Genomic DNA, 27,465 nt, shown 5'->3' on the forward strand with positions numbered 1-27,465 from the left:
AGGAGACAAAAATCTCTTCACAGACCAGGCTGTCAGAGAAAGGTAGAGGAGAACATCCCCAATGGTCGAAAGGAAAATTGGCCCTGTTCACACACACACACACACAAAGTAACTTTACTGTGAGGAAGGAAAAAATAGACTTCTTATTAATAAATAGATAAATAAATAGAATCATATTAAATTAAAAAAAAAAAAAAGGAGAGAGAATAAATCTGACAGAAGTAATTGCAGCTTGATTTAGTTTTCTGTTTTGTTTTTGTGTCAGGCTTTTCCTGTGCTTTTCTTTCCCCCACTAATTTCCAGTTGGGATTGGCAGCTAATGACTCACCTGCTTCACAGATGAGGTCAATAGAATATAGCCAAAAAACAACCTACAGCTCTTCTCCATCCTGTGCTTTAATCACATGTAACAACCCTCACTCTTGCACTAGGCAAAAGCAAAGCTCAGGTAACTTCCCCTTCTATCTGTAGAAACTGCCAAAGTAGAAGCACTGAAATCAGATCTTTAAGTATTCAGTCTTCACAGGTGACTCCTGCAGTTCAAGGCGAAGCCATAGTGAGTAGCTCCAGCAGAAATGAATTCTCCCCAGAATGACAGAAACATCATGATTAGGACAGTTTTTTGAGAGTACATCTCAGGAAAACCAAAGTAGCAAGCCCATGGGGCTGCCAGCAGCTTTCTACGCACAGGGAAAAGCCCCCGTGGTTTGTTTTCCAATTGGTAATGTTTAAACTATTTCCTGCACACTACAGAATAAGCATGGGTTCAATGGATAGATATAAATTAGAGAAAGCAATTACGGGTCCCTGAGTTAGACATTAATCTCAAAATCTGGGATTTACCATGGGCAACCCTGTGCTTCCAGCAGACATGCAGGGAGCACATAATGCACATCACATCCACTTCTGGGAAGCTGAGGAGGGGTTTTCCTGCAGCTGGCTTCTTGCGTACCAAGTTCTGGTGAATGCCTAAGAGTCTTAATGTCTGTCAGCAGAAATTATCGCACAAACACTGGCCTGACTGACAACTTATCTAATGGGCAAATCAAGAATAAATATGAAGAAGAGAAAAATGAGTGACACAATGAGGAACCAACAATTTGTCATTTGGGATCTTTTGTTAGGCAGTTTGACAAATTTCCTGCTGGTTAACTGATTAATATTTCCCTATTTTTAATCTTTATTTCATACTCAAATATGATTGTTAGTCATTAATCAATAAGGTTTAAAGTGTCCATGATTAATGGGCAATGCCTTCAGTATAAATAAGAGATTCTGAGACGCTGAGATTTATCTGGCTCTAGAGATCGCAGGATTGCTCTGAATGTTCATTCCCTAGTTACAGTAAAGCGGGGCCAGGAGGACTGCTGAGATCCTGTGCCAGTGGTGTGATAAGATGAAATGGAAGCAGCTATTAAGGATCTGCACTAGATAATGATGAAAAAGAAACCAAGGGGTTAACCAAGGGGTCTGCTTTTCATATACATACTGACAGATTAATGCTCCACGCTATAGATAAGTAGGAATTTACAGCATCTATATGGTAAAAAGAAACAAGGCAGGTTAATAAAATTACCACCTTCTGCTCCACTGGGATGTAAAGATTTAAGGCTGCAGAATTGACGGGCAACTGCCAAAGGGTTAATGGAAATCCAGCTGCCTGGCAGGCAGAAAGAACTGGAGGGTTACTGGAGTTGTAGGTGAGTAGCAATGAAGGGGTTAATGAAAAGTCTACACATACTGAGATGCTAATCGTCAAGATAGTGTATTACTTGAGGAAAGTAATTTGATTATTTGAAACTCCCACGAAGGATGCAAGCCTGTGTCCACTCCATCTGTCAGGCTCCGTGAAACACAATGAATTGAGCTCAAAATTCATGTGTGATGAAGTCACTTTAATTTCCCTGCCAGCCGAGCACTGCTGCCATGCCCACCACGCAGAGGGTAGCACAGCATTTCAACTTTTCCTGTGAAATCCAGGAGGCACAGTAACCTGTTACTTGCTGCTGCTTTCTTTCTTTTTTTTTTTCCTTTCTCTTCCCATTTTCTGCCTCAGCGCTACAACTGAGTCATTCTGTTGCCCATGGCTCGTGGGTATACAGTGCTCCTGCAGCGTGCTGCATTATTCCTGAGTTAATCTCTCAATGTTATTTTCAGCTAATGCAGATGTGGGGTTTGCTTACCGTCGCTTTGTAGACACTTGTCGAAAACCATTTGGAAACCTTAACTATGCATAAATCTGCAGAGTGAATGTTTTCTTTCATTCACTTGCTCCTATTATTTGATTTCTTGTAGGCCTCTGCAGCAGAGATGGAGAAAATAAGGTAAGTGAGACAGTTTATTTACATCTCATTATAGACAAGAAATGTTCTACTGCACAATGGGCAATACAGGCTCTTTGAAAATATTTTGCTTAATATGATCAGTGTAAAATATGGGATTGCATGACGATGTAAGGGAAGCTGTGTTTTAGAGACAAAAGAAAAGGAATGTGGTTATACTAGTAAATCTGTTTTTCAGACATGTCAATTCAGAAGGGGTGTTTTATACACAAACGTTTTATTGCCAGATGCAGAGGATATTTGATTATATAAATGTTGTAGTCACTTGTCCATTTACTGCAAGAGCCTGCCATTCCATTTAATGAGGAAAGTGGATCAATAATTCATGGGGAAAAAAAAAAAGCTGAAGAAAATATAGGCTTGACTTCAAAGCATCTAATTACTGTGGTTTGTTTCAGTATAATGCTGTAACATTGGTGTTCGATTTTTGTTTTATATTGTATACCGGCCAGATAAATCTTGTCTCCTCTGTGTTTAAAATGTTGTCATACTGTACCAGTTTCTCAGCACATCTCACTGCTTTAAGCAAAAGGAGATGGCTTTTATAAACACAAGTTTTCCATCTCATGTCCGAGTGCAAGTCTGCTTTGGGGGATATTGCTTTTGTGTATGTTGTTAAGAAAAAAGAGAAAAGAGTAAAAAAGCATTCTAGCCCTTTAAAAATAATTTAAAAAATAAAATTGTGTTTATTAATTAAATCCCCATGTATTATCAAAGTGATAAGTAAAAGCTGAACTTTTAATTACCCTTTAAATATTTTATGGAGCTTTATTTGATAACCAAAACACTAGCCTTGCTCTTACTTGGTTTTATTGAACAAGTCCAAATTCCTTCCCTGAGCCTGGTGACTCAGTTTGGTTAGTGACAACTATTGTCCAAGCACAACTTTTTAGATTCCTTGAGTTTGGAATGGCTATCCTGAGTTTTCAGAAATGCATAAAAGTTCTAGAATTCTGGAAATAACAGGGGGGAAAGTGGCAATTATGAAAGAGCAGAGATGTTCAATGAATTCTGGGCTGGAAACAAAATCCTGTTTTTCTTTTGAGAAAAAGGAGGTTAAGTCTCTTACAGTGGACTTGAAGATGCACATCAGAAAGTTTCTAATGTCATTTATTTATAAAGTACTTCAGTTGTACATCTTTTGTACTCTCTTATGTGACTGAAAGAGTAAATAACTTATGAGCTAAAAGAAAAACCCTGTGCAACATATTATTGTTTTACATGTAAGTGCTATAACATTACAGCTGTGAGTTTTTCCTGAGTAAGGACTGAGAAAACACCTCAGTACGTGGTCCTGTGTTTACTAAAAATTCTAAGCAAGATCTCCTATGGTGTATGCACACTCATGCCATGAATTATTCTGTTAGTAGATGCAAGCAAATACATATTTACATGTTCACTTGATAAGCATGTGTGCACAAACACAATACAATACTTATACTTTCCTCAGCATTCTTTGGCTTCTGCTTTTAATAGTCAGGCTCTTACCACATTTGCAATAACATGCTGCAGAGCCCAGGAGAATAAACTCTGAAACAAACAGAAAAAGAGGGAGTTTTCTATGACAAGAGTAAATAACCATAAAGCTCGATCTTCCTAGCACCCTAGTTTTGCAGCTGTCAGACATGCAGCAGCACCTCAGTACTTCCTGAGCACTTGTACAGATGGAAATCTCATATTGCCCCACTGGAGGAGGTGGGAGTTTAGCTATTAACTCTGACAAGAGAAGGGTCAGGCTGTGTCAGCTGCTCGTTAATGAAGTTTTCTGCTTACACTTCTCATGTGTAAAAATTACTTCTGATGGAGGCTGGTCCCTGTCACCCAAGCTGGTGCCTGAGCGGAGCAGTGATCTGGGCTGGGGGCACTCCAGCAGGCCTCAGTGCAGAAATTGTGCTGCTCCATCCCAAGCCTTTCCAGGCTGCTGTCCATAATCATTGTTTTGGTTGCAAACTGACACAGAAACTGAAATGAAATCTGGAGCTGTTATTTTAAATACCTGCTGGACTTCACAGACCTGACAGATTAGATCTTTCCTAAACCTATCCAAGTCTGACACCCGGGTTAAGACAGACTGCCTCATTTCTTACGCACAGTGGCTTCAGAGAGGCTATGAGGAGAGAGAGCCTGAAGTCAGGGAAGAAAAAAAAATAAATAAATGAGGGAAGAGGACAGCTCAGGAGGAAAGAAGTGTTTTTTATAATAGGTGGGATGTAGAAACCAGTGTTAACACACAGGAAAGCCACTGCTACATCGTCCTTGAAGGTGTTCTGCTAGGCCCAGCTTCTTCCTCACTCTTCCTGTAGCCAGCTGAGGATGTGTCACCTGCAGCAGCTGGGCACAAGCTGGGGTGCACAGAGGGTACACATTGCTCCTGCAAAGGAGGGAGGAGGAAGGGGTCTGGAATCAGAAGAAGAAAAAAAAAAAATCAAAGCCTTGTTGGACAAACAGGAGAAGCAAGGTGGAGACCCACAGGACCACCTACTCATCCAGTGTGAAAACTCCCTGGGTTAGAGAAATTCAGGTTTGCATTCCACAGTGCACTTCAAGATAAGGAAGCCTTTTACATGTGCACAGAATAGGTGCAGAGAATCACACTTCTCAGAGGAGCTGCTACACAGTGGCAGCCCTTGGGTGCCCACAGGCCCAGACATGTTAAAAGGCAGTTCTAAGAGACTTCAGGGGAGCGAGCACCTTCTCCAGTGCATCTGGTACACCCCCAAGGACTTGGGTGGCCAGACCCCTGAGAGACAGAGGCAGACACAGGAGCCTGCAAAACTGATCCACGGATCACCCGTACTTTAATCAACAGTGAACTCAATGAGCCAGGGCATCACAACAATGCAGTGAACTAACACACCTCTCAGCATTATGTTCCTTCACTGGTTGGAATCTGGTTGGAAAGATGCAATTCATCTCATATAATGCAGCAATAATTCCCCTTGCAGATCAACGGGCTGCTGTGACCTCTGATGTCTCATCCTGTCCTTTTCAGCAGAGGCTTTCTGTGACAGCAGTACAGGTGGAAGGAGAAGTAGGAAGCAGACGTGGGAGGTTATCAGTGTTTAGCCTGATATGGGGATGACTTCCTCTAGAAGTAGAAACATGCTATTTTGTGCTGAAACCTCAACTAGAAGTATATGTCACTGCAATGAAGTCTTCACACTGAACAATTCTTAATACTACATAGCGTTTATAACATCTCAAGGTACCAATATATTAGGCAGGAAGTAAGGCTAACTACTAATCACAAACCCCTTGGAGATCTGCACTTATGTAGGTTGGCTGTGTATGGTTATACAGTCACTTTAAACATTAATTACTTCTGACTGCAACCTTTTAAATACAGTTTCATGGATTCGGTTCTTTATCATGTCTGTAAACAAGGACCGAAAATTTTAGTTCAAGCACATTTCAAATGTACCTATACTATCTTATTTTGACTCTTAGCCCTGTACTATCTTTGGTGTGTATCTCCAAGAGGAGCACATGCTTTCCAAGTCTTGGGCCTTGCAGATCTGTTGTGGCTGGCACACAAAATTGAAAATCCTCAGGAAACTGCTCCTTCAAGTCTGATTTAATCCACAGCATGGCCAGACATGCAAAAGGAAGACACCTGCCAGTTCCACCACAACTTCAGCACAAACTCACACAGTATTTCTTTCACTGCTTCCATTTAATCCTGCTTGAAATATAGGTTATAACATTTAACATTTCAAGGGAAAGGTTGTGAAGTTTAACATAAGAGACTTCCAGACATTTTTGTACACAAATATTGACCAGATTCAGTGTTTCTTACACTGAAGAGTATCTCACTCCACAGGAAATGCCAGTTAAGGCAATAGATATTGTTCAATAAAAGCTTTTGCTTTTTTTAAAAAAGATGCTCCTAAAATTTAAGTGACAAATCAGAAACTCTATAAATCAATATTCTTAAGTCTAAGCTTTCAAGACCCACAATATGTTGAACTGTATATCTAAAGGTACATAAAATGAGACACATCATCACCACCATGAACTGCCAGACTTACATAATTAGTGCCTGCAAGGAGACTCCCCTTATCCTAGATTGCAGTGTGTCCGTGTTATTCCCCATCTAAGGATTACTTTACCAGTAGCGGCACTTCACTCATCATCTATGGATCTCTGATCAAAGGGATCCAAGCCTCACAAGGGACCTGTGAGGTAACATCTTTAGTTCATTATAGCCCTTGTTACAGAGCATATGAGAGTGATTTGTTTTGCACAAACAGCTGGTAGTAAATCAGCAGCTCGATCTATGTCTCTTGAATTTTCAATCTTGGACTTCTCTCAAGCATGCTTGAGTTCATCTGTGGTAAGGAAGGAAAATCACTCTTCAAGGAACATCAAAGGCACGTGCAGCCCTGGGGCAAAGCTTATATGGTAGTTTAGTGGAAATGTGAATACCTTCCTAAATGCCCACTAGATCATGCTGCCTTCTTTGTGCTTGGTATAAATATAACCTTCTTCATATGCTAATGAACACAGTGCAATTTCCTGTCATTCCCACCTTGCACTTCCTTCTCTCAGCCTGTATCTACTTTAATTTTACCACAGTTATTTGAACACAAGGAGAGGATTTTCTTCCAGAAACTTACCCAACAATCACCCTTTACTTTACACTAGGTCTTGCCTTTGCATCCACAGCTGATGTGCTGGGAGCCACTGAATGCACAGAGGCACAATGCCACAGGACAACAGTAAGGCTGTGCAAGCAGCAGCTCCAGCATCTGCTCAGCAGTGTCTGCAGGTTCTAGCTGATGCTTAGGCTTGAAACCCCAGCTGAGGACACAAGCAAAGAGATGGCACAGGGAAAGCTCAGAAGAAATAGAGCATAGGGAAATGCTGGCATGAAAGGGCCATGAGTTTGTGGTCATTAGAGGTTATGGTAGAAAAGTCATCTAGCTAGGGTTCATTTTGGGTCCATTTTGAAAGAGGGAAGGAAAAACAAAAAAGACGAAGAGAGCTGACTACTTATATTCCAACTGGTAAAGCTGGTTTCTATTTTTCTCTGCTCTGCAAAATATTTCCATCTCCCAGGCAGTCCCAGCAGCAGTGACAGCCCTGCAGTGCTGTTTGCAGCACGTCTGGTTTGTTCACCCTGCCATCCAAGGTGTGACTGCAGCACAGCTAAACCACACGTCTCTTTCCCCCAGAGACTACACTGAGCTTTAAGTTTGGTGGTTGACAACCACAGCAGTAGGAGCAATGGACACACAAGAATATATTCAGAGCCGCCCCCCCAAGGGAACTATAACCCTGGAGCTGGGATCAGTTGGGGTGCTGAGCCATGCTGATCTACCTATGCCAGTTGCTCTGGGAATTCTACTGCTTGGAAAAACGTTCTAAAAAGCAGGGATATCAGTATGGAAGGAATAACCTCCAGTCATGTGCTGCAACAAGTGTTGCGTTATAATATCTTTTAGCTCTAGGTAAGTATTGAGTGGAGTGGAAGTGTCCAGCAAACGAGAAACATGACAGGAACAGAGGGCAGAACAGATTCAAGCTGAATGAAACCTGGTATGGAAGTGGAACGTGGCCTGCAGGGACAAGTGGGAGCAGAGCAAACATCTGAAGAGACTGAGGAAGTAGGTAGGAGGAGATGAGCCATGCCATCAAACTGGGAGCTGCAGTGAGTCATGGGGAAGAGGCTGGACCTAGGTGATACCAGACTTACAAATAATGCTCTGCCTACCCCTTTCTTGCAAGGCAAAGTGCATCACTGAGCAATACTATGAGCTGCTCAGGAGGGGGGGAAAAAAAAAGGGGGGGAGGGGGGGGAAGTTTTGCACAATATTTATCAGAAAAAAAGAAGCCTATTTCTTTTAGTGTTTGTGATTAGTTCAAAACTTTGTGACACAGGTATTAGAGCTTCCAGAACAGATTTTTTCAAAGATGTAATTTTTGCATCAAACAGATTTTTACAAAGATGCATCCTTGATCGTCAGGAAAATCAAAGGTGGGAAAATTAGATGCTCTCCACATCATCTATATTGCTAATAGCAACTAGATTTCAGTTTATGTAAGCACCCTGACCAAAGCTATCAGGGAAGTGTGCTAAACAGTGAGAGCAGGGACTTACAAAGTTAACAGACAACAACTGCAGCAGTAACAAAACAATCTTACAAGCTGAAGAGTATAAAAGCTTCCAAGCTGCAAACCCCAGATGGTTCAAGGGCAGTGTAGTTTGTGAACCACACTTGAGTGTGCTCTGTGGTGAAATCAAGTACAATTTGAATGCTTGCTGCTGCTGCTACAGTGCTCAGACCGATGAAAAGAAGAAGATAACCTGTCTGCAACACTTTATTACAGGCTTTTGCAATTGCCAGCTCTGCTGCTGCTGGCATGGCTTAGACAATTTAATTTACCAATCAGTTCTTGATTTACACACAAGTGTCTTTAAAATGCATTCAAATAAAAACTCTGTTACCATATTTAATTCAATGTTCTTTAAAAACCAGAAGCACCTGAAGCATATCAAAGTATTCAGCTTTTTGTATAAAAAAAATAATAATCCAGGAGACTGAATTGTCTTAATGTTTTAGCAATGACCTAGAGTCAGCTTAGCATGAAGTACAATGTGCTTAAACATAGGCAGCAGTCAGTGAGCAATAATCATAATTTTAGGAATTCATGAATAAGAGGGTTATATAATTTACAGAGCTCCCAAGTAGGGCAGGGGGGATCATAAGTGCCTGTAGGTCCTTGTGAGATTTCTCTCATGTGTGCGACCATCCTACTACTTGTGTGAATTGCACAACTCTTGTTATTCAGCTCTTCCAGGAGTTGAACAAGATCATTTTGATTTCACCTCCCTTTAAAAGAAGGAGGAGGTGGAGAAGGAGGACGGTGTCTTAGAAGAAAAGAGGAGCTTCAAACTTTTTTTCTGAAAGCCACTGAGCTCTGCAGGGAGCCCTTGCTAGGCTGACTTGACAGCTCCAAAGTGCTGCCCTCTTAGGCAAGACCAAGCTTCCTATCTATGTCAGGGCAAGGGGCCTTACTTTTGACATTTCCATACAAATCAAGTCAAACAGATGAGCTCATTTTATGTTTGTCAGCTTTAACTGCCATTTAGACAAGAGCATTAGTTTAAGGAGCTGCTCCAATTTTAAGGCCTTCCAAGAGCTATACTGGAATTTCGAGCAATGAATGGCAACTTAATCTTTTCACCAGCCATCCCCCAAGAGCTCATTCTTACCACAGGCAATTTGAAAAGATAAGCAATCAGTACTCCCCTTTTCTGTGCGCTTCTCTTTAATAAGTGCTAAATCTTTGTGCTGCTGTTTAACTAAGGGATTCCAGTTTAACCAAGATACTGCACAAATTAACATGGTTTTCAATGGTCCACCTGTATGGAGTAGTCTACAAATAGAAAAAGAAATTGTCTATATATCTTTATAATTGGTCTTAACTACCAAGAAGTCCTACAGATGTAGGTGCTTGATATGACATTTAAATAGCACTAAATGCATGACGAATGAGTTTGCACATACACATATTTTTAACTAAATTTGTATTTGCTGGGTCACCTGTCCTTTGAGATATTATTTCCTCTTGGTATGAATCCTATTTCTGTCTTGTAATAAGGAAGCAGTATTACCACAGAGTTAATCAGAAACAGTCTGGACTGACGGTACCAAATATATTCCAAGATTTAATACTGATCCATGAGTGTTGAAATATAAATGTTTTGCAGCCCTGCCCACTATTCTTAGCAACTCAACAGGAAACTGGTAATAAAATATATTCATGGACAGAGGCACATTCTTCGTGATGGGGAAAGTGCTGTTTTCTGTAGAGAAACACAGATTTTAGACTGCATACATACAATCTGTAGCACCAGAACAGTTATATTTAAATTCAAAATAAATTGTATGCTTAGTTTTGACTTTCAGATTGTGAATAGCAACAATGCTTTTATTTGCATTTTGATTCCAATTGGTGTGAGACCAACAACTAAAGAGTGAACGATCAAGTGAGAGTCAAATACTCTGAAAGCTGAACACTCTGTACAGTAGAAGAGAAACTCAGAAAACTAGCCCAAAGCAATACAAGTAGAGTGGAGAAAACTAGAACAGCAATGATATGTAAGTAAGCTACCGGGAGAGCAATAGCATTTCACTGTGGCTCAGCACAGGAAAATGTGATCATCCCAAGCAAGTGAAAAAAAAAAAATCAGGTCCTGTTTTATTTCTTCACAATACACAGCCAGTTTGCAGCTTGTCTTAATATCAACTGTTTGCTATTAAGCTTTCACTGTTGGACAAACCAACAGCAGGAAAGATATAGCCCTTTTAGGAAATGCACAGTCCTCCCCAGTCCCATCTGAAGGAACTGCCTAAGTCAAGAGTCTTGGCTTTTCCATCAGTAAATTAATTAGCCCTTTGTATAACTCTGGCAACAGAGCATATGGACAAGAAAGGGACAAAATGAGTCATAGATAGAGGACTGACATGAATTTCTTTGGGCCAAATTTAGGTGACCTATACTGCTTGGTAAAAAAGTAATCTCTTCACCCCCCACATCCCCCCCACCCTCACCCGCAACTTACAAGAGAAAACCATCAGCTAAAATACTGAGAAGTTGTTTTTTTTTGTTTATTTTGTTTTGTGTTTTTTTTTTTTTTTTTCCCCTGAGAAATTAAAACTATATGAAATTATAGCACTAAGCAGGTATTCTAACAGATGTCATTTTAGGGCAGCAAAGATGTCTTCATAGAATCATAGAATATCCAAGCTGGAAGGGACCCACAAGGATCACTGAGTCCAACTCCTGTGCCCCAAAAGCACCACTCAAAATAAATAAATAAATAAAATTAAAAATAAAAATAATCAGATCATGTGTCTGAAAGCATTGTCCAAACACTTCTTGAACTCTGGCAGGCTCGGTGCTGTGACCACTTGACCACTGCCCTGGGGAGCCTATTCCAGTGCCCAACCACCCTCCCAGTGAAAAAGTCTTTTCCTAATATCCAGCCTGAAGCTTCATGGCTTGTCTACTGCATATGATGCAAGTAGTTCCAGATAACAGGTAACTTCTGTCAACAGGAACCTTTTTTTCCACCTTGACAAAGCTGCTGATGCAGATTTTTACAGTACCTGTAGACTTTAACTTGCTTTCCTTTAGCTGTGTTATGCTTTCTAATTTGACAAAGCCTCAGTAGATTCAGTACTAGAACTGACGGGTTTCACATGCTGTGAGCTTCTGGATGTTTTTCTTTACAAACCAGGACCTAAATGTAAAAGTAAAAACCTCTCAGAGAAATGTCCCATTAATTCCAGCACACGGTACACTTGGAGCTATTTGAGAGAAATAATGCTAACCTGTCTGTTTTTGCTTGATATACCTTGCTTTGAAGAACATTTATTCTATTCTAAAAGCATTTTCTTACTGAGTGAAAACCCTCCCATGGTCCACTGTGTAAAACCAACTTTTATTATAACCTAGGAACATGTAGCAAACAAATAATGGCTGCATGTTACTTGGATTCAAGGAGCGTGGAAGGTTTCAGTTACAGTTTTGATAGTAAAATTCTGAGAAATGCCTTACAGGTGCAGACCAGGCTGCTGTCCTGTGACTTTGCAGTTGCTTTGCATTCTCATCTCCGTACCCTGAAGAGCTCTCCAATTTCTATTGCACAGTAAAAACGTTTACCAGGATTTTCATCTTAAGGTTCTTAGAGCACTTAACTACTAATTATCGTTGCACACAGAGCAGAAAGTTCTGATTAAATTGCCAGCCTGGATTTGTAGACCATCCCATCTCCTTATTCATCATCTCTATAGACAAAACATGGCGAAAGAGTCTTAAGATACAAACAGGTATAAATGCTGAATTCTAAGCAACTGAATGAATCCATTACTGCATCCTTGGAGGACTCCAAATTTTCTCAGAACTACAACTCTTTTTTGAGTGTTATCTACCTCATTATGCATAGATTAGTTACATTATGTTATTGGTTTGCACAGACCACACAGAAGCTGAAAACAGCTAACTACAGTTTTGCAGAGATCTTAATGAAAGAGACTTGGGAAAGGAACATATTCTTTCATCTAAAAGGCAGTGTTATTTATACATTTTTCACATTCACGTGAAGAACAAAGCACGCACATGATACTCCTGTCATTCATTTCCAGAATGCTGCCTGCTACAAGTCTGCATTAATTGGAACCATTGCTGGCGTACACCTGCAGCATGGATTCATGGCACAGAGCTATTAAACTGTTTAAGATTTTCTAAATCCATCTAGAACTTGTTTCCTTACCTTTTTACTATGAGCCAATTTACTGGATACTAGCTAACTTTCACAATGTCAGGAAACATTAAGAGCAGAACCAGTAAAATCAACAAAGGTCTTATCCCTTTACCAATGGCAGCTCTTTCACTGAAAGTTATTAGTTGCATTTTCTATTCTTGCCCTGGCTACTTTTTCAGCATTTGAAATTAGGGCATTGGCTTGCAGAGTCATGCCCCGCTTGCTGAAATTAAGGATAATTATGCAATGGAAAGAGGAAATACAACAGACCAGAGATTGTATATTTGCCTGAAATCCATGTGGTAGAGGTGCCCCCATTACTGATTGGAAGACATGGAGCGAGGTCCAAAGCATTGATGGATCTGACATTCTTGCTCTATGGACACGGGAAACAGCCACAGCTATTAAGATTCTCTCTGGAATACTGTCAGTGTTCTGAGCATTTTATTTATTTTATTTTTTTTATATTTTTGAGCACTGCATAAGTCATAAAACTTCCAGTTCCCTGGGGAACACTTATCACCCTTTCTAGAGTAATGAAGAGTTTCAGCTAGAAGCTGGCAATCTTTCATGGGCAGTGTGCCAGACTGTATTTTTTGTTCCTAATTTAGAGCTTAAACTTGTTGGTAGACAACATTGAGATGCTAGGAGCCACTGCCTTGCACAGATGCTTCTCTCAAGATGCTGTGGATCCCAAATCCCAGCCAGCTGACCCCAGACTTGCAGAAATCCTCTGATGCCTGCAAGCCTCTGGAAGCCCCTTAGAAGGAAAGTTTTATAAATGCACAGACTACTGCTTTTTTTTTTTTTCCTTCCCCCCTGACTCACTCTTTCTGCATCATTTGACATTTTAACATATTGCCATATTAACCACCAAAAGTCTGATCTGTGAGCATGACTTCAAACTTGTATTTACAAGAGTAAAGATGCAGTGGCATATGGACCACCAGCTGGTGAGAAGTAGGAATGGTACTTTGTGGAGTTTGAGTCACTAAGTGAATTAAAGAAAAAAGTCCATCATTTGTACAGTCAAAAAGTTGCAGAGAAAATCTTGGCTTCCTAAAAGTGAAGCTGCTTGAAAGGACAACTGCAACAAGAACACTACCCAGAAAGCACAAGATCTGGAGGTATTGAACTAGAAGCTACACTCTTTATTATAAGAGGTATATGCAAACAAGCTGTTTCCTGGTAACACTGTGAGGAATAGTATCACAAAGGGAGTGGTAGGAGACAGAAAAAAAAGAGACGACAGTCTGTTCCCTTTAAATAGGACTAAAAATCACTTTGAGAGTGAGGGTGACACTGGAGGAAGTTTCTTTTTATTGAGGTCATAACCACCTACACAAGTTCAAAAGTTTCCAGCTTTCTCCACACACACATTTCTCCCTGGCCTTAAGCAGTTCCCTCGGGCATTTGCCACCCCTCCACCTTCTGCAGGGGTTCTCCTGGTCCTCCATCAGCAGCTCCACACCTTCTCGTCCCCAGATGGTGGCTTAGGTCTGCAGACTGCTAGCTACACGTTTCTCACCCCAGCAACTCTCAGGAGACTAATTCAGTATTTAAGCTACCTCCCTTAATAGTGAGTCCCCCCAGAAAAGAGTTCATTGCTGCTCATGCTGATTTCTACCCTTGATCTGTTGTTTCTCACCATTATTAATCTAGGAATGGTTGAAAACTTCCTGCCTACATTCATGCAGTTGTAAGAAAGATTCATTTTCATCAAACTTAAAAGACTATTCTCCTCAATCCCAGTCTATTTCACCAATCTTCTCACTTTGCCTGTTTCCCTAGAAGTGCTGATGAGGTGAAACTCAGAGTCTAAAGGACAGTTGTGAGGCTCCAGCCTGTAGTGCTGCTGGCCCCTCACCTGCACTGTTCCCATCCCTGTTTCTTCAGGAGCAGCTCCTGAGGATTTCTGAGATAGATGCAAGAAGAGGGAGTCTCCTGTGGCTACATCTGTGCAGCTGCTAAACAGAAACTGTCTTTCAGTAAATGAGACCTTTTTAGACAAAGTAGTAAACAGAAAGAAAAAAAAAACTTGGCAAGAGAAAAGATTCTTAGATAAACATTTTCTGTAATGGGGGACAGAAATATAGAAGGAAAGGCCTGTTCCTTCAAAAAAATAGAATATTGTCTGGGGACTATTAAATAACAATATAACTAATTACCAAGATAATTATCTTCATGATGGAGCACCAAACAGCTGAAACACAGAAGCTGCTGAGAGCACTTACTATAGTAAATTACTGAAATGCTTCTCATGGTTTATTCTGCTGAATTAGAGCACTAAAAGAAGTGTGCTACATTATTTCTCTATTGACTTTTCCACATGTGACTATTTATTATTAGATTCATAAGTACGAATCAGGCAGGAAGGTCAAGTTACTAATGATTCCAGAGCCTTGTCAGCTGTACAGCGTTATCTGCACCGTATAGGCGGCTATGTGGTTCACCTGCATAATGAGTGATGCAGGTAATCAGTAAAGTACTTTAATATCCATAAAAAAAAAAAAAAAAAAAAACACCCCCACACACAAAAAGAAAATCCACAAACAAAACCAACTGGATCAGCATGCAAACCATTAAATATGTAAATGGAGGAAAAGAACACTAAAAGCAACAAGTTCAACATTGCACTGGAGTTCTTTTAAACAAATAAATATTAAGCGTGCCTTCCTTGCCCACCCTTCACTGAATAAAGAATAGAAGCATAGCAGAGAGAATCATTACTGTCTGCCCCTGCACTGTGTATGTGTTTGGCCAACAGAGGTACACTTTCACTTCTAGATGTCAACTAGGTCTTAGAAACCCTCTGTGGCTCCTGCAAGCATTATTCCTTTCTTAAAGACAAGACTGAGAATGGTTAAGTGACTTCTTCAAAATCTTTGAGGGGCTCCTGTCAAAGCCAGGAGATTGCATGCAAGTTATGCGCCTTAAGACAGAGAGGAGAGAACAAAACTCTCCCCCCAGGAACCAAGTAGCTGTTTCTGAAATGAGTAGTTGCATTCAGCCAAGAAGCTGGCCCAAGTTCCAAAGCAGAACATCCATCAGCCAAATCAAAACTCTCATGGCACTGCTTGCTTCTTCACTGCCTGGCAAAGGACTGCAAAACTTATTTGTGACAGTGTCTTTTCTCCCTATCACTACTTCCTCTCAGCAGCATGGTAACATAAACCCATTATGAGGAAAGATACAGATATGCAGACTTGTCCTTAATGTGTCCCTGAGTATAAGTAAATCCCCCAAAAAATCAGTGCTACTTACTGCACGGATATAGGCTCTTAATATCACTTTGGGATATTGGATAAGCATCACTGCCTATGTTCTTCCTAGCAAAGTACAACGAACAGTAGTACCTTTAAAGAGCTAAACCTACCACCAGTGTGAGCAGACTCAATTGCATTCAGGTCAAAATTGTTACTGCAGTTTCTACAGGAATAAAATTAATTTGTTTGTTTTATTTGGATGATTTCCTGTGAATTAAAAAAAAAAAAGTCAACCAACAAGGAATACAAAAGTGTGAGGTGAAAGCAATTAACACGACTCCAGTTTTGTTACTGATGTTTCCCTCCCATCCTCCCTCTAACATCTATCACAGCTTCAGAGAGAGAAACCCAACCATAGAAGTACCATTTCTATGCCCTTTTCAGCTTATGGTAATTGCTGTTTTGTAGCATCACTGTACTGGGGCCTTTACCCTAAACTTCTCCCCATTTTGTGCAGGCAGCAGCAGGAGAATTTTCTTTTGATTTATTCTTCTAATAGCTTCAACGAAGTCAGAATATTAGAGCTACCCATTATCTAAAAGCTTTGCAAATTCACATTAAATGAAAATGTAACTTTTCAGTCATTAATGCACTGAAAGCAGTTGTGGTTAAAGGAGGAGATAGATTGCTCAGAAGCTTATCCATTACATTTAAAAGCAAATTATCAGTGACAGAATCTAGGTGAAATGGGCAGCCAAAGAAATCAAAAGACAGATTGAGATATCAATCAAAGACTTTCAGATCCTTTTCTTCTGGTACTGACCACTAGAGGAGACGCTTAAAGGGGGGTAACAAAGTAAAAAGAAGGTCGCTATGAGGGAAAACCTGGGGCTCTTTTCTTGCCTGGTAGCTGACAATGATGCATGCTACGCCCAGACAGCAGCAGCAACAGTGCAGCAGTGGATGTTGGCAGCCATAGGGTTCAACATACTGACTCCTTTCTGATCAGAAAGGAAAAGGTTAAAGAAACCAAGAGGGAGGGCTGTTTAGTAAAAGGGAACTTTGTACACAGGCTGGAAACATCTTTACAAGAAAAACCTTGGAAATGTGCAAGTTTAAGAAACTGACTTTGCCTCTCAAAACCACCAAAATACAAATAGATACTGCAGACATAAGGAATTCAAGATCACAATGACTGTGTGGACCTAACCCTTAACATTTTCAGGCCTCAGTCCTTATCTGGAGGAAAAAAAGAAAAAAAAAGAAAAAAAAAAAAGGATGACAGATTACTTTGCCAGCTTAAAGGACAACTTGAATTAAGCATACCAAAAGCTATGCGGCACCTCCGTACAGTGGCTATCTAATTCAAAGAGAGCAGGTACAGGTAGGACCTGGGAGCTTATTGATCAGTACTATACCAGATGAAGACTCAAATGTACAGAACGATCATTGCATAATATTTGCTATTTGATGCTACATCATTAAAAGCTGGTGGGCTACTTCAGTGTTCATTAGATAAGTATGGTATTACAGTATTTTTTGTGTAGATCTTCAAATTTGAAGTTATTCATTTGCTCTGATTTAGAGAGAAATCATGCATATTACTTCGACTTTTTTTTAATCTCTATCTTTTGCCCCCATTCTCAGGAATACTGTTGAACTTTAAGTTCTACATTCTATATTGCATTCTTGATATGGATCTCCCATATTTAGGTGCTGTAATTGTTCAAAAGACTCTCCAGCTGGGTAGCAAGACTATTTGAGTGATAATACAGTGATTGTAAAGAATGGTACATCAGTTCCCATTTTAGAACATAAATCTTGGCAAGTTTGAATGGAGTATATTCAGATGGGAACAAATGGACATTTTAAGCATGTAATTTAAAACAAAACATTCAGCACTTACATGAATAAGCTCAGCAACTGCAGTTCCCCTAGCCCAGCATCTAAGAGCCTGTAGGTAACAGTTCCAAGCTTGCAGCCATTGGGCAACCCGTGAGAGAACCTGGTCCGGGGTTCAGTAATGGGAATCCTGCACTCCAGGTCCTCCTCCTGCAGTTTCATCTTTCTAAGATATTCACATTCCTTACTCACCTCCCCTGGCTTCTTGTGGTTTCTGAGAGGAAAACTGTCCCAGTGTTACACCTATTCAGCATCAGGCTTGGGTGCACTGTAAATGCATGCATATGCTTATACACACAGCCATTTTGAACTGCCACTGGCATCTTTCTAAAATGTACTTTAAAGAGTTTTCCTAAAAATAATGCCAAGCCAGAGCTGCTTGTACTTTGTAGTGCTAGAAGTAAGCCTTATCTTTCCACAAAAAAAAAAAAAAAAAAAAAAAAAAAAAAAAAGGGAGGTTGAAGAAAGCAATTTGTGCATCAGGCTGATTTTCCTCAAAAGTGAGCACCTTGTCTGCTTATGGTATTTTGCTTGAGCAGAGAAAGTGTTGTGCATCCAATTAAAAAGATATCAAAGGAAGGGAGAGTGGAATGAGAATGAGTATATGGTGCATCTGGACTGAGAGAAATTGGCTGAAAAGCACACAACTGGGAGAAATACTGTTGTCTTGACTGTTCCTGCAGCCATACCAGTGCTGATACTCTAAAAGCGTAAGAACAAGACAACCTTTTACTACATGGTATGGATGTGCCTTCTCCTTATCCAGAGTACTTATTTTGAGTGCAGTGAAGAAATTTCACATTACTTCAAATTACTAAAGAATAGGGATGGTCAATCTTCCACAGTGCATCAACCAAACTCTCTTCAAGGCACTGAAAAGACAAACCTACAGGGATTATTTTCAGTCCTTTCCAGTAGTGCTCCCATCAATTTGCACTGCCAGACCACAGCATCTGTACCTCTGTCATGCAATGGGACCACATGCACTGGGTCCACTGGATCCAGTGGTAGAAAAGCTACCGTCCTCCCCTCAATGGGCAAAAGGAGCTGCAAGCCTGGCAGAACTGTTCAGGCTGTGAAAGAGGAAAGAAAGAAGTAAGCTAAAGGCCGGACAAGTTGTTCTGTATGGCTGGGTCTGCTCAATGAGTCATAGGGTGGGCATGCCTAACTCTCAAGGGTAAGCAAGAATTGGAGTCAGACAAAACTTTCCTCTAAAAACTGCAAAGACCTGAAAATCTGACATTCTGTAGCACAATCTGTGCTTTGCTGTCATCCTCTTCTCCCTTCACCTGTTAGGAACAGCAGTAAGGAAAATTGATACTGGAAAACTTTGTGGGACTGCTGGTTTTGGTTACTTCACTTTTTTTTTTTTTTTTTGCCCCCAAACAGAATATTTTTCTTGGTATGCATTTTGGTCAGGTTTAGTTCTGCTGCCTTTACCAACAGTCTGAAACTAGATCACAGGAGAGAAGAAGGGTGATGCAGACTGCCTAGAGAGGTTTTGAAATTTCCATTCTCGAAGATGCTTAAAATTTGACTTGATGAGGCCCTAACCATCCTGATCTGACTGAATCTGCATTGAGTAAGAGGTTGGCCTTCATGACCTCCAGCCTAATTTGTTCTGTGATTCTCACAGTCCAGGTCCTTTATACACTGGTATTCCTTTTGGCAGTGCTGGAGTTTGAAGGGCAATATCCGTATGAACTGTGGATGTGTCTCATTTCAGTAGATATTTTTTCCTCTTCTGTTTTTTTTTTTTTTAATGGTTCAATTTCAGGACATAAGTATTTACTTCCTTCTCTCCCCACCCTCCACCCCACATCCCCACACACTCCCCAGACAGATGCCATCCAACAGAGTAATTTCTGTTACACATCAATCTCAATCAGTTAGTTGCAAAAACACATAATTATATTTCATTTAAAGAAAAGTGCTTGCCAAAAAAAGACAAAGTGCTTCTATTCAGAAATGACTGTGGCAAGTTCTCTATTTCCCTTGGTGTTTGGGCGTATGTTTGCAGGACTCTGAGCACTTCAGTTACCATGATGTTGAGTGAGGAATGCAATAGAAGACATTTGTGGGAAGGGCAAACCGCATTTGGTCAGTTTACTCCCTCCTCAGTTGTTGTTCAGAGCAAGAAGAAATAGGAAGGACTGATGAATATTTTGGGGAGCATCCTCGCACAGCAGTAGGGCCCAGCAAAGGAAGAACTTGGCTGGTGCTGAGAGGTCTCAGGAAAGTTTCCAGGGCTGTAGGAAACTAAGGGGTGGGGGACAAATGCATGTACATTAACTTGTTCTATCTTGTTTAGAGTCCACCTTGTACTAACTAAAGGGTGATAAGTTTAGAAATATTTAGAAAGTCTTTATGAATCTTTTCTTGATTGTACCTGTCCCTAGAGGAAAATTGTCAAGAAAGTACCCCAACAACTGCACTTCTCAAAAAGAAGGTGCTTAAGATGGATTATGGGGTCAGCATTTGTCCAAGATAACAGAGTATGTTGTCTGACCAAATCCAAGGGCTACTTTCTCAGGAGTTCCCATCTGGATACTCAATATGAGTGGCTTCAGGCAAAATAGCAAGGAACAGAGTGGAGAAGATGTCTGGGACAGGAACAAGCTTGGAGCCTCAGAGAGGTGGCTGCTCCAGCCCTGCAGTTTGTGGGCACCACGTCACCTCAGTCTCTCTTTGCCAACCAAGGATGGGAAATGGTCACAGCAAATGAAATGGCCAAGAGTCTTCTGAAAGTCACAAGTTCCCCTTGCTCTTGCCCACCATTGTGCCTCACCAGCATCTCCTTGTCCCATCACACACACCACCGTCTCTCCCAGCCCATTCTCAGCAAGCTCCCCATTCCCTAAGCACACACTTCCTCAGGATGTACTTACACAGGAGAGAAGAAAATCAATTTGAGACACTGCCTAGGGGGAAGTGTTTTTCCAGCTGTCAGAAAAGTGCTGCTGCTGCTGGGCACATTTTGTCACTGCTCCCAAAGAGCCAAGCAAGCCAGGTCCCACATTTACCATAAACACATGTAAGCCCCTTCTCACTCACTAAACAGAACAGACTTGTAGAAGTTGCTTGTGTAAAACAAATCAGGGTGTACATCTCAGCCCATTACATGCCATTAAATACTCGCTGAAATGGCAGCTTGTACTGAATTGCACGGAATGATTTTTATTGAACATAATTACTCAACAGGAAGCAGAGAGCATAATTAATCTTAGTGTGAAACTCCATTTTAACTTGGTTGATCTAGTACTTTAGATTGTGGTTACTCTTAGATTAATTTTTGCTCTTTCATGTATGAAAGTGGATAGTCTATTTTTTCCAATTAGTTAAATAAACATCAAACACTTCTAAACACCAAATTTGAAAATGTCTAAATGTTGCAGTAATAGGTATGCTGCAAGTACCTACATTAACTACAGCTCAAAGCTAGGGAGAAAATTAATTGAGGTCTGGCATGACATGCAGTTGCATAAAATTGTTTTTTGCTTGGAACTGAGCAGTGGCATTCCTCATACTTATGCAGAGAGCTTTGCCAGTCACCTTGGATAGCACTGCTAAGGCACTGCCATTACTACTAATAGAGAGAAGACAGTCATGTTTTACAACAGTGATGCAAAAGGTATGGCTTCAGGTATAGTTTTTAAGTACCTGATGTTGCAAAATAAAATAAAATAATATATATATAAAAAATAAAAATAAAAAAGAACACCAAGTTGTATACACCTACCCGGAACAGATTATTACTAATAGTACATGATGTTTCTTCGAAGTCAAGAATCTCTCAGGGTGCTTTGCTTTTATTCCATTGTCCACATGTGCAAGCAAGAACCATGCCAACTCAGGGCTATAAAACATCCTCCACACAAAGTAAAATAAACATTTCAAACTGGATGCACTGCCCAGTCAGTAGGTCTTCCAGTATCATGTAAGCATTATTTCCATCACTGTGCCTGCTTCCCCTCTTCTCACTCTAAGTGTTTCAAATGCATTTCTGCTTATATAAGCACCTATTTGGAAAGTCAGAGGCTTCAATCTTGTCCTAAAAAGATCTTACAGTAACATATAATGATTTAGTGTTATGACGAAATCTTAAAAATCCCTGCTCAAGTGTATTCATAATACCAGTCAGCACACCTCCTCCAGTGCAGTCTGAAATAAGTCTTTAGTTTGAATTTTGTTACTGAAGATTCCTGTTCACTCTGATCTGATGAAAAACAAAAACTATTTCCCCAGCGTACAAAGTTAAACAAAGTTTTCAGTCTGAACACCTCCACACTGGATTCATCTGAAAAGAGGAAAGGTTACTTGGCTGTAGCAGCATAAAAACAACTGGCAGAGCACTAAGCATGCTGTTCAAAACAAGTCATGATGAAGTTCAGAGAGCAGCCTGAAAATAACTGGCACTGATGGGAAGGAAAGTGGTGTCACTGAGTCCAGTAGTCAATGGGACAACTCAGAGCAAACAAGCAGAGCCATCAAATGCCAGAACTTTGAGCCTGCCCTGGAGGACTTCATCTAACCAGTGAAACCAAAGAAGGTCATGACACCAAAAATTTATTTGACATTATTTTGTGCAGCTCATGAGAATACATCACAAGATCAAAGCCTTTCCTTAGGACTGGAAGGGATTAAATCACACAGAACATACCTGCAAGGCAGGAAAGGAAGGAAAAAAAAAAAAAAAAAAAAGAGAGAGACTGCCTTTATCATTTCCTCAGATGAAATATGTTACTTGAACAAAAAACAGTTGCATCCTGTGCCACAAATGAAACATTAAAACACAAGTCTTCCAAAGATTTGATGTTTACCACACGTGTTTCTGTTATAGCACAGGCTTCTTCCTTGGAAAGTGCCTTAGCATAAACCAAGGGACTGTTTCTTCTCTTCGGGGTGGGGGGGGTGATCATGCAGCCTTGTTATGCAGGGAAAGTGTTTCTATATAAGGGGAATGATTTCTGACTTTATTTCACTGCCACCTCCCCTGCCCTGCCTGCAGAGCATGGCAAAAGCACAGACCCACCTGGGGAAAGAGGCACGTAGCAGTACATGAGGGTCCGTGGGCAGGGAACTCTCACCTCCCACCTGGCTCTGCTGCTCATCTTCTAGCCCAGGTCTCTTTTGGCTCAGTTCTCTCATATTTACCAGGAGTGATGATGCATTTAAAAACCTCATTGCTTTGTTACTGCGGTGATAAAGGGGCTATGAAGTTGGAAGCAGTAAACAAACATTACGCTCTTTCATTTGGAGAACGTTGGAAGCAGCGTGCTGGCAAAAGAAATCAGCAACCCCTCATTAAAAACTACCAGAATAACTATTTCATTTCTATTGAAATTGTGAAATCGTATTAGTGCAAACAACAGACATCCAGAGTTCAAACAGAAGAGGCCAGTCTTCAAGATAGTAACAGAGCAAAAGCATTACTGCACTCAACTCCTGGTCAGCCTCTTCCCCACAAATGTCCCGACATGCTTGGTCAACTCTAACCTCACCCCTAGTAGCTGTTAGGGTGCTCTTCTATTTCCCTCAGTTGGATTTCTGCAATTCCTGGAGTCAAATCTCACAAATCAGCAGATACAACTGATTTAAACCAGCACTAGGAGGAGGACCAAGGAGAAGATAAAGTCAAATTCCAAATCCTCCAAAGACCTCCACTGTCTAGAGATTCCTTGTTAAATCTTTTATTCCCATGTACCTTTTCTGGCTGCCTTCTCTCTTCCTCACTGGTCTTGTCATTTGTAAGTAGGTAAAAAGTATGGATGAGCAGAGAAGATAAATGCTTTAAGCCATGGTGCAGCACAGGCATGAAAACAAGTGAGCATGAACTGAGCAGGCATACATTTAGTCTTACAGTTGAAAGATTATTTGTAATCATGGAAGTGGGACTAAAGACCAAAGCTAAATTCATTTTAAGAAAAATCCTGGTCAGTTGATGGATTATGTACATGATAGCAGGGAATGCATCCTTGTGGCCCAGAGTACTTATTTCAGCCATGTATTACCATAAAATTTGTGAAACTTCGTTTACTGTTTCTTTGTGCTTCGTTTCTTTGTTTTCTGTTGAGATTTCATCTGTTTAGATTTTAAGGCTAGGTCAGAAGCTGAAGGAAGAGAAAAAAGTCTATATAAGATGCAGTGGCCAAACACCACTGGAGGGCAGAGAATCCAGCATAGAGGAAGATAAACTGTATAGTTCAAATTCTATTCACATTACACATTAAAAGGCAGATCTCATAGTCCTTCAAGCATGATCTTTCTTTACCACTGAGTGGTAGGAAGGAAGGAAATTAGGGCAATAAGCCGTTTACCTTTATGACTGGCAGGAGAACCCATGTAATTCACTCCTGAGTATCCTTTGTACTTTTATTGCTGTGTCTCATCCACACAAAACAATGGGTCAGAAGGCTCTCACAATTTAGCAATCTAAAATTTGCCTTCTTTGCATTAGTTCTGGAAGGCTGTGTTTCAAAGTGTTGTGTTCACCAAGATGATGGAGATTAGAAAAAATGAAGTTCCTCTCTTGTATTCTGCAAATATTGCCTGTGATATTATATCTGGCTACTGAACTATAAGAATGAAGCACATTCTTCCATACTGTCATGCAAAAACATCCCTAATTTTCTGCTTAGTGATTATGAATTATTCCTTTGTTTGAAAAATAAGAAAACACAACATGCAGTATACATTTTAATAGCAGCAATGCACTTGTCCACTGGCCAAAGCACAAGCGGTGCTTTGGCCCAAAGACTGTTTGCAGACGGCTCACTACAACTCATTTCTGAAAGTGTTCCAGCTTCACTTATTTAGCATTTGCACATACCAAAAATGTTCCAGGGACACAGCTAAGAAATGTCACTACCCCACCTTTCTTCTTAAATAGAGAGGTTTCCTTGCCCTGTGACACAAGAGTAGTTCTGATAAAGGGTGGAAAAAAAGCACACCAATTGAAAAATAATGGTGCAAAGTGCATTACTTGTCTAAAATCTTCATGTCTGTCATTTACCAGAAGAAAAGTACTTTTCTGATCTGACATCAACACATATTTTCCAAAGGTTCTGTACATAGCCCTAACCTTAAGCACCCAAATGTAAATACAACTTTTCTTTTAAATTAACATATTAGAGTATTTCACACAAATGATACCTCACTCTGTTCTTCCAAGACTGCAGATACTTAAAATATTTCTACCTCATATTTTGCCAAGTACTCACAGTCACACTAAACAAATGGGATGAGGAACAAAACCTCAGGCCATAACATAATCTTTATTTTTAAGGCAGCGTGAAATATCATTAGCCGAAAGCTTACCTGGTACAAGTTGCTGTAGGTTCAACAAAGTCGGTCTCATGAGTTGAGGGGTCAGCTGGAGCTTTGTCTGTAGATAACTTTGGTTTCAGATTTTCCTGGTTCTGCCAGCTTCCGTGAGGAAATAAGCCTTAAGGAGGGATGGAGTGACTAATAGCGCTCACTCAGCTTCTCATTTTCCATGGTGCAGAGGACAGAGGAGCTTCTGCTGGAGGCTGTAGCTGCCCCAGGCAACAAACACCTCTGCTGTGGTGTGTGAGGAAGGAACAAGTGCCTAGAAAATTGTTGAAGAAAGGGGTAGATATGCTCTCCTTCTGTCTCCATATTGTGTCAACCACCCTTTAATCTTTCTGTTTCTCTCTAAATGGAGATTCCTCAGAACTTTCCCCATTGCAGTTCACCTGGAGAAGCGCATGCTGTAAACTGCCAATAACCTTCTCAGGAGCTATACAGCAGACACCTCTCTCTCTGCCCTTCCAGTGGCAGTGGTGTCTCTGAAGCATGATTCAGACAGTCCTCACTCAGCAAACCCTGGAGCGAGCCAGCACTGGGAGCGAGCTCAGTCCCCACAGCCACCTGTGCTGGTTAACCTGCAGGTCAAAGCCTCCCAGCAAAACACTGTGCTGCCACCAGTCGGATAGGCGCATGGCTCGGGTGCTGTGGGGGCATACCCCAACACTCTTGGCATGTGTGCTACCTCCCCAGCACTTGTGGTGATTCGCCTTCTTGCTCCTTGTTTGCCTTTAGTAGGGATCCTCATGTGTTTCTACCTTCCAGATCAGTGGGACTGTCCATTTGAACTAAGTGATGTCATATTGCATATGCATTTACTGATAAGAGAAACAGTTGTTCAATATAAGTAGTTCTACACCACAGCAGAGATACTAATTTTAGAGTATAACATTATCACTAATGGTAAGCAAAATTTGTTTCTTTGCTCTCTTATGTGGTGCTTAACATATACTAGAAGGCCTATACTATAGCCTGAAGGGATATAAAAAATAAAAAAAATAATAATAATTTCAACACCATCAAGTGGGCTCAATAAATCCAGACAACTGTTTTCTTTGTATCTACCTTTCCTGTTCAACTTTTATTATTAATTTACTTTGTCAGGTCCGAATGAACAGAAAAGTGTTGGGATACAATAAATAAATAAATAAATAAAATTATAATAAAATAAAAAAAATGCTGTCTACCATCACAGAAACCTTGTATTTATAGAAACCTGTAGAGACCTCAGCTTGTTTAAAATTCTTTTTCCCACATGTACTGCCATCATTCAACCTTCATAACCTTTAATGAAGTATTTAGCATAGGCTAAGTTGGTCACACAAGTTTCTAAAAGGAGTATAAAATCCACATTTTTTTTAATGAGCTATTCCCATGCTTACTACTGACATTCAATGTACTAATTCTTTTCAACTCATGCTATAAACCAGAAATGTGCACAGCTAACTGAATGTCACTAGTTAATTTCAAAGTTTTTCTTTTTCTCTCTGTTTCCCTTTTCTGTATCTCAGTCATATTCTCCAAAACAAACAGTTTGGCTGAAAAGTTTCCGAGTTATATTGAGAGAGAAGAGCTATGAAAAGGTATCAAATATCAGAGCACTCCAACAGTTTTTATGTTGATTTTTTTTGTTTTTGGTTGTTTGATTGATTGATTGTTTTGTTTCTTTGTTTGTTAACTCAGGTCTGATTAATGTGAGACAATAGATCTCGTCATCTACCACCTGAGTTAGTCTTTAGGAGTCAGAAAGTTCATGACTCTGCCAGGGCATAAACACATAACCTATAAGTAGGCAATCTACCTAACAGCATAATGCTCTTGTCATACCATAAGATAGGATGGTAAAGTGTTAAATTTGTCTACAGGATTGGCCCATAGTTCAAAGAATTCACAATAAATCAGAGAAGAAACAAATACCTAAATTCCCACTGGTTCTTCAATGTTAACTTCACTAGGGCAGGAGTTTATCCTAAAATGTTAAAATGTGCCTTTAAGACACACCCTATTGAAAATAAATTGTGGAGGTGCATCAAAAGACTGCTTGTGGAGCTTCCCCAGATGTTGGCCAGTGTTGCCAGCAAAGGATGTCCTTCTTGCTATCCAAAGAGTTTAGTATGTCTTTTCCTGGGAGTACAGGAACTGCCACTCCTATTGCACTTGATCACAGCAAGGGAGAAAGAGAGCAGGATTTTGCACTCCCCTTCCACTTTGTTCTTTCAAAGGTCCATAGGGAGCAGAGGAACTCTAAGTTGTATCAGAAGGAGGCCAAGAAATACAGAGAGTAAGTATGTTCTGGCCCTCCTGCCAAGATGTCTGGAGCTGTTAAACATAGATTACGTGAAAACAAGACAAGAACAAGACACTGGGCGTTAGACCGTGAAAGGATGTCACTTCTCAGCAAGGAGATAGTTGCCAG

At 40.4% G+C, this 27,465-nt stretch overlaps 1 protein-coding gene across 2 annotated transcripts in view; it reads left to right on the forward strand.

The window, feature by feature from the left end:
* Positions 1 to 2,015: 2,015 nt before the first annotated feature.
* The window catches only part of BEGAIN (brain enriched guanylate kinase associated), a 114,164-nt gene continuing 88,714 nt past the window's right edge, over positions 2,016 to 27,465 (forward strand). For both annotated transcript variants that reach the window (XM_040559293.1, XM_040559294.1), the window contains exon 1: positions 2,016 to 2,324. In XM_040559293.1, the coding sequence (XP_040415227.1) occupies positions 2,311 to 2,324 (14 nt within the window). In that variant the 5' untranslated portion in view covers positions 2,016 to 2,310. The remainder of the gene's footprint in view (positions 2,325 to 27,465) is intronic.

The sequence above is a fragment of the Cygnus olor genome, chromosome 5, assembly GCF_009769625.2.
Source record: "Cygnus olor isolate bCygOlo1 chromosome 5, bCygOlo1.pri.v2, whole genome shotgun sequence".
In the NCBI taxonomy this organism is placed as follows: Eukaryota; Metazoa; Chordata; class Aves; order Anseriformes; family Anatidae; genus Cygnus; species Cygnus olor.